Below are 8412 nucleotides of genomic sequence, written 5' to 3' on the forward strand. Positions count from 1 at the left end.
AATTTATTAGACTTAATTGATCTAAATCATTCAAATTAAAAAAAACTAAAATCTCCTTCCTATTTTCTACCCATCTAAAACTCGGGTTACGAGATACACCATTTAACTATTAAAGAAATTATTATATATTATTTTGTACAAAATTATATTTAAAATTATAATATTGTAGCCTTTCAGCTATTAAAGAAATTATTATATACTATTTTATACAAAATTATAATATTATATGTAAAATTATAATATTATACACAAATCTAAATATTTTTAGGATGAACATTTTGTGAGTTGTAAACAGCAATATGGAGATTTAGAAGTAAAAATTATATGTTTTTGCATTTGGTTTTGTAAATAAAATGAATATATAAATGTATGAACATGTAAACACAAATGAAAGCAAGGAAATAAAAATGATGAAGACAGACAAAAAAAACGAATTGAGTCATTGATATTAAGAGACAACAACTATATGGATGAATATTTTCACGTCGATAAAGACGAAGAGAAAGAACTATGTTATAATTTTTTTTTTTGTTTTTTTACTTTGTGAGTGCAAATTAACTCATGTTCTATCAGTAAAATAATTATTAATTTTTAGTGAAAGAAAAAATTAATCCAAATTTAACTTTCAAATTTTAAATAATAAAATAGGGATCCAAATGTTTCGTTTGTATCCAAAATTAATGGCTGAAAAAAAGTAATTATATTAATTTTAGTTGGATGGTGGTGTGATGTTTGCATCTTTGTATTAATTTTTATTTGTGAAATTAATTTTAACAACAATTATATTAAGTTTTAATTTCATGAGATGTGATGATTGATGACTAGTAAAAATAATTTTTTTTTTACTTTTTGGGGTTAAGTTTAATTTAGAGTAAATTCATTTATTTAAGAAGGTGAAAAAATATTGCAACAAAGAAGAAAAAAAGATGTAAATTTATATGATTTTGTAAGTCGATTCTACGTAGAATCTAACGCCTAACTATAATATAAAATCTTAGATTTTATGATTTTAATCTCCATTTTAATTATCTTTTATAACTATAGCTAATAATATAACTAATCCCTTTAATTTTTTGTTTCAAGCTTTTTTATCTGAGTTTGAAGTAATCTTTGTCCTCTTCTCGGATCTTAAACATGTTTTCTTTTACTTTTTCTCATGATCCACTTAGACATTATTTTATACTTGTTTAGTAAATGATATGGAAAAATATATACTCATGATTATTGTGAGAGGGAATAGATTTCCATTTTATATACAAATATTATAAATAAAATATTGGAAAAATTGCACTTATCTCTTGAGTATATATAATAAGTAACACTGTTTTTAATAGAATGATATTTACATCTTCTAGAGAGATGTTAACTCATCTTACTTAGTTTATTGGCAAACACTACATTAACTAATTAACTTACTTTTATACCAACCAAAAACCTAAAATAAAATCTTGAAAGAACATTCACATCTTTTGTAAGATAAATATTCCTGGTTGTGTTCATTTTTTTTAGTAAATGATGAATGTTTCTATGTTAAGTTTAAAAAAGACAAAAGGAAGGTTACATTCATTATTGTCCAGAGGATAATGGTTGAAAATTGCTATTTTAATGGGGAATGCAAATATAGTAATATTCTTGTTAATTTAAACATGAGCTCGTTAATTATTCTTGTTTTAAATTTTGATTTATTTTAATTTTTAAATTGTAAAAATAAATGAAAATAATTTTCTTAATTCAGTGACATGACGAGTAAATAATTTGATCTAAAATTAAACTTGACATGTTAATAATAGCTAAAATAATTATTTTATAATAATTATATTTATTCATTTACTAGCGTTACACAAGCATGATAACATATTTTTTAAATATAAATAATATTTTATTTGTAGGTGATAATAATGTAATGTTATTAAGTTAATATATAACATTAATTTATATTTATTAAAAATTAAATTAAATTAACAGAGATAATAGTTGTTCATAAATAAAAATGAGAAAAAAAGATAAATAATTTTATCGAAAATAAATAAAAGTAATCGTTAATTTTAAAAAAATTAATAAATAATTATATTATAAAAGATATAATTAATATTATAAAATGTAAGTACAAATGAGAAAATCTTTTTATATATTATTATAGATAAAATTATATTAAAATTTAATTCATGAACGAATTTTTATTTAACCAAAATCATGAAACATAAATAAAAAGTGTATAAAGTTTTCGTGGGGGTGCAGAATCAAATATTCTTTTGTAGATCTATGTATAAGAGCGGTATCAGGTGTAACAATAGTAAATATCAATAAGTCACTATAATTTACTTTATTTTTAAAAATATAAACATAAAATAAATCAAAATTAAAGAAAATGTAAGATAATTACAATTTCTCTTAAAATATTATAACATAATAAGAGTATTTATCAATATACAAAAACTAAATGATGTGCAGTGCTTCTAAAAGGGAAAAATAGGCGTCAACCAACTTCAACCGATTTTGTCAAACGACTACTACAGTACTTATAAATTACTTTTAAATCAATACTCATTCCAATTGTGATTAAACAATTGCAACCAAGATTCAGCAAATTAAATACACCGAAGATGTAATAATCATGTTAACAATATTCTCTTTAGTGCACTTCAAAGAAATTAAATACACCTAAAAGATGTAATATCATATTAAAACAATATTCTGTCTTGTAGATCAACCAGTGAGGCTACATCTCCTAATAATTTACAATATGCTAACATACCACACTGTTCTTCATTGCGTTGTGACGCTCTTGGCAAGATTACGAGGCTGGTCCACATTAAATCCCCTGAGAACAGTGAGGTGATATGCCAATAACTGCATCGGAAAGAAATAATTTGTTGAGATGTATAAGGTATAAAATCTTCCTTAGTGCAAATGAATGAAATGAAAAATCCAGACACCGAAGTTTATATTCAAACAAAACGAGAAAATACCTAAGAAGCTCATGAATTAATTACGAATCACTGTCGACATGCAATGAAGGATTAATTTATATAAAGATAGCCAGACTAGTAATATAATCTGACACTAATATTGAAGTTCCCTTTGCTGAATCAAGCAATGTTTGTAAGGATAAAAAAACAATAAAAATGCATTGTAAATATACCTGTAATGGAACTACATTAATTACAGGTTGAAGGCAGTCTTCAACTTGAGGAACTTCAACTACCCTACAAGATTCATTAGGGCATACGGAGGAAGCATCCCCTTTAGAACACATAACAATCAGACGACCTCTGCGGGCATGAAGTTGCTGAATAACAGACTGCTGTTTGCTGCCAAGGATAAAAGATGTCAATATAAAACTTCTAATGTCAGATAATAAAGCTAATCAACAGTCACAACCAACCTGAAGCAAGCATCACGAGTAGCTACAACAAGAATTGGAAGATTTTCATCAACTAATGCCAAAGGACCATGCTTCATTTCACCAGCAAGTATCCCTTCGCTATGCATAAGTGCCACTTCCTTTACTTTCAACGCTCCCTCAAGAGCCGTTGCATAGTTGTACCCTCTTCCGAAGACGAGAAGAGACTGCTCAGCAATCAACAGCTTTGCTAGATCCTTCATCTCCTGGTCAAGTTTCAGCGCCTCTCTCACTTTATCTACAATCCAACATGTTAATTAGATTATTACTATAACTTTCCTGTAGCTCCATGAGGTATTTAGTCTTTCATTTTTAACGATTCCTAAAAAAAAAGTTTTCAGCTTGAAGGTTTCTAGAATTCCTCCTGAATATTCTTTCTTTTCTTTTTGGCGATAGAAGTTTAGGGGGAGGGGATGTTATTCCATTAAAGAATTATAACTATTTTTACACAATTATTATTCCATTAAAGAAATTAACAAAACCGCCGTGGAACACAGCAATGTATTCAAATGCATGCCAGTTTAGTTTTATTAAAAACAAATCCAGCCTTCTCGTTTTTCATAAATTAAGAGTTCTCTACTAGATGTTATGAACTTAGGCACTGATGGATATTAACTCTTATTTAATGACGCTATCATCATTGGTATATCTGTGACCATGATTAACCTGCATTCATTTAAATCTTAAATAAGTGGCGATCTTATTCACCTATCATGAAAATCTAATTTTAAAACCTGAGAATCAATTGAAAATTATACTCAAAAGACATGTATCCAAAGAGTCCCAAAATGTATCCAATTCCTGTAATATACTTGGGTAACAAAAACTCACTTGGCAGGTCAAAAAGACCATCTATGATAGCTTCTCTTCTGGCTTGATTTGAAATTGTATCACCTCCTATTGCAAGAGCTAACATGACCATCACCACTATTTGGCTCGTGTATGCCTGTAATAGTTATAAACGCGCATGAGTAAACCATTGGTTAACCAAATAATAATAAGATAATATAAAATGAAATGAAGAAAACATGAGTCTTAAATGCAAAATTTACCTTGGTACTTGCCACACCAATCTCAGCACCAGCATTTATGTGAACACCACAATGAGTATTCCTTGCTATTGCACTACCAACAGTGTTTGTTATCCCAACACACAGTGCACCATTCTCTAAAGCATACTCCAGTGCGAGTAAAGTGTCAGCCGTTTCACCAGACTGACTAACAAAAACAGCAGTATCCTCCCTGTATATTGGTCCTTCCCGGTCCAATAGATCACTTGCAATTTCCATAGTAACAGGAACACCTATAATTTAATGTATAGAATAAAACATTGTACGAATGGACAACAAACTTGCAAACGGCAAAATCATACAAAATGATTTATGTCACAGCACTGACCAGAAAGTTCTTCCAAGATGGGTCTAGCTGCCAAAGCAGCATTATAACTTGTACCACAACCAATAAAAACTACCCTTCTACTTCGCCTAATTGTTTTCAGATGAGCTTTAAGCCCACCCAATAGAACAGACTTGGATTTGTTAGCTCCAAGACGTATAAGCCTCCCCCTCATTGTGGTTGTTAGAGATTCCGGTTGCTCATGAATTTCCTTCTGCATATAATGCTCATAATGACCTTTATTTATTTGCTCAACCTCCATCTCAAGAACAGATAATGCACGTCTCACTGAACAAGTTCTAGAAAGAAAAGCCCCATTTACTCCCACGTTACTGTCAAATTTCAAAATAGAAGCCCCACCATCCTGGCAGAATCATACGTAACATATAGTATCAGTGAATGATCTATTCACACCAAAAAGGGAATAGACAAGAGAGCAAGGGATAGTTGAAGTGATGTGCCAAGGAATTAGAAAACAATCTTCACAAAGAAAAGTTACTGTCATGGAGTGTTTTCCTTAGTCAGATTACTATATTTCAGTACTATACATGAAAACATTGGCTTGCAAGTGTAACATCGAAAAGAGGGAGTGGTGTAGTCTGTACCTTGAGATGAACTACTTCACCATCCTCAATAACTAGCACTTTCTTTGTGTGTTCAACCACAGCATTGGCATCACTGGACAAAAACAATTCTTTGGGTTTGTCATCTTTTGAAAGGAATTTGTCATCCTCAAATGCTGAACCATTGCCTTTATTTTCTGTCAAGTCCTGAAATTAGAGCACTAATTACATTAATCATTGTCCATCGGAAAGTCTTCACCTTCACTAAACGTTCATTAATCATGAAAAACCTATACTATGTTGCAATTATGGCTCTCTTACTAGAAGCATCATTGACGAAGCCAAGAGAAAAAGAAAATAGAACAAATGTTACCATAAAAAACACTGGAAGAGCAATTTACATGTAGATCATTGTTTAAGAAACTTTTTGCTAAATTGCATTCAACTTACTTTAACACCTAAGAGCAGTGGGCTACCACGCTTGCAAGCAATCAATTCATTGGGATAATGTAGACTTTTGAAAATAAGGGCGTAAGCTCCTTCAAGATGCCTCATAACTTCCAAAACAACCTGACTGAAGGTAACAACCTGGCCATCTGCAACATGATTGGAAATGTATTTCAAGCAAAAATCACCCAAAACCACTATGATATTCACACAAGTCTAGGAGAAGCCACTGCAATCAGAGTAACACAAATAATAAGGAATTCCGAACAGAACAAATGCAAATCAATTTAGAAGTCTAACAGAAGCAAGTTTATCAACATTTGGAACCAAGGGAAGGCATAAGAATTTAGAGTTGCAATTTCTGCCATGTTTATCAACATTTGGAACAGAGGGACATAATAATGGATTCAGAGTTCCAATTTCAGCCGCAACATCACTGTTTTTGGAGTCTCCTATAACAACTGGAAATGTCACCTCAAAATTGAACTTATTCGCTAGTAAATGAAAATGTTGTCACAATTTAAAACTTGTTTGCCCTTAAAGAAAAATCGGATATCATGGCGTTATATGATTCATGTCACCGACTCCTTCTAGTGGAAAAGGCCTCTTTATCCAAAAAAGCTAAGCCTTCTGGAAAAGAATTTTGGGGTCTATAACCTCAACTGTGCCGCAATCACAGTTGTCGCACAAAGGCTTTTGGGGTCTCTCGCTCGGATCACATCCTGACCGCATCGGTCACATTCTACAAATTTCCAAAATACAAAGAAAGCAGCAAAACCACGATCACAATTTTCAACCTTCGCAGCATTAAAATAGTAGAAACCTTATCTATCTCCACCTTCTTCCCACCCACACCAGATTTCACAATGTAGATCATCGGAAAATCATACTTCAGTTCCATATCATGTGAAACAACTACTAACAACCTTTTCAACCATTAACCAATAACACTCATACTCACATACCATAAACCTATAAACCCCATACAATTGTTCAAAACCAAAAAAAAAAAAAAAAACACCTCGACTAACTCATCAATAAAAAAGTACCTGCAGCTTCGTTGGCCTTGTCGTAGACAAACTTCGCAAGCTTGGGAATGACCTCGGTGTCAGTCTCCGATTCAAAGGCGAAGCCATGCCGCAGCAGCGTCTCCTTCAAAACCTGAAAACACAACATCTCAAAAACAATAAGCACAGAGAAACAGAGCAACACTAGCAGCGAACTCGCATCAACATGCGTTCATTCAGAATGTACTATTGTCACCTCATAGTTCGTGATCACTCCATTGTGAACAACCAAAAACTCGTTTTCCGGACCAGAGGTCTGAGGATGACTGTTCCGCGGAGCAGGCTCTCCGTGAGTAGCCCACCGAGTGTGCGCGATTCCGGCGTGCGTGCTGAATGGCTCCTCCAAATTCAATTTGATTTCTCCCACTTCTGTCAATCCACACAAAAAACAAAACGCGTCACGCTGAAATTTCCGATGCAATTGAAACTGCGACAAAGAAATAGGAAAAAAAAAACGGAATTAGACCTTGGTACACAGATTTGACGAGCGATTCGATGTTTCCTTCTTGCCGGAAAACGAGAGGAGGAAGAGTCTGATGAGCGAGAGCGAATTTGTCATCGGAACCGCATTGAGAAGATGAATCAATGGCGATGCCGGCGGAATCGTATCCACGATACTCCAATCTGCGTAATCCATTGAAGAGAACTTGCAAGATGTACCTTCGCTCTCTGTTCACCTTGAAATTCAGATACGCGAAAATCCCACACATTTTCTCTCTTGCCTTCTCTGTGTTGTTCTCACCCTTTGATTTCTGCAAGACCCAGACTCGTATTTATAACCGTTGCGCTTTTCTTTTTTAATTTCCATGTTTCATAATTATTAATATTTTAATTTAATGAAATAAAATACATTTGACTAGTTGTGATTGTGACAGTGATGTTGTTGAATTCAGCATTTGTTCCTTCCTTTTCTTCTTCTTCTTCTCTTCTTCCCATTCTGCAAATCACTGAAATTTTCTGTTACTGTTAGGCGCAACTTCGAACAGGGTATTACCGTCATTTTACTCTGCATCAGCTTTCTTACGTGGCACTTCCCCATTAGACTGATGCACTCATCTTCAACCCTCTCCAATTTACCTGCTTTTTTCTCTCTCTAATTTTTCCCTCCACTTTCCATTTTATTAAAACTATTCTATTTAATATTAATATAGACCCAATATATTATACTTTGCAATAACATTTTTTTTTTCTCAAGAGTTTAAAACGTATTATTTAAAATTATTTTATACATTATTTAAACACGTAAAATTTTATTTGTTATTGTCAATTCATCCTATAATTTTTTATTCTAGAATATATTATATTCAGCTCTTCTTTTCTCAAATTATTTTGCATAACTTAAATGTTAATTAAACTTATGCAAGACTAATTGTGATTATATTTTCGTTTCTCTTCATTTTCTTATCTAGATAACATTAATTTTTTTAATTAACTTGTGCAATTTTTTCTTAAGACATGATTATGAGTATACATCATGCCTGATTCAAAATTTGCGTGTCAATATTCATAATTATTTATATTTTACCTGTAAATGTAA

The 8412-nt window shown here is 31.8% G+C and overlaps 1 protein-coding gene across 2 annotated transcripts; it reads right to left on the reverse strand.

Annotated features, from left to right (window-relative positions):
- Positions 1 to 2553: 2553 nt before the first annotated feature.
- Positions 2554 to 7817, reverse strand: LOC114186223 (glutamine--fructose-6-phosphate aminotransferase [isomerizing] 2). 2 transcript variants are annotated; one of them, XM_028074262.1, is made up of 12 exons: positions 7726 to 7817; positions 7342 to 7627; positions 7072 to 7244; positions 6858 to 6969; positions 5812 to 5957; positions 5404 to 5568; positions 4802 to 5162; positions 4456 to 4706; positions 4235 to 4349; positions 3386 to 3641; positions 3143 to 3311; positions 2554 to 2850 (listed from the first exon to the last, which is right to left on the reverse strand). In XM_028074262.1, the coding sequence occupies exons 2-12, from the start codon at positions 7583 to 7585 to the stop codon at positions 2767 to 2769; spliced, it is 2076 nt and encodes a 691-aa protein (XP_027930063.1). In that variant the 5' UTR covers positions 7586 to 7627; positions 7726 to 7817; the 3' UTR covers positions 2554 to 2766. The 2 variants fall into 2 exon arrangements, with proteins under 2 accessions (XP_027930063.1, XP_027930062.1); XM_028074261.1 differs by having other exon boundaries at positions 7342 to 7783.
- Positions 7818 to 8412: the final 595 nt, after the last annotated feature.

The sequence above is a fragment of the Vigna unguiculata genome, chromosome 5 (assembly GCF_004118075.2).
Source record: "Vigna unguiculata cultivar IT97K-499-35 chromosome 5, ASM411807v1, whole genome shotgun sequence".
NCBI lineage: Eukaryota > Viridiplantae > Streptophyta > Magnoliopsida > Fabales > Fabaceae > Vigna > Vigna unguiculata.

Coding starts and splice junctions, on each gene's coding strand:
- LOC114186223 (XM_028074262.1), bottom strand. CDS start 7,585: ATGTGTGGGATTTTCGCGTATCTGAATTTCAAGGTGAACAGAGAGCGA. Junction 5,569..5,811: donor CACTGCTCTTAGGTGTTAAA/GTAAGTTGAATG, acceptor CTCTAATTTCAG/GACTTGACAGAAAATAAAGG. Junction 5,163..5,403: donor GTGAAGTAGTTCATCTCAAG/GTACAGACTACA, acceptor TGATTCTGCCAG/GATGGTGGGGCTTCTATTTT.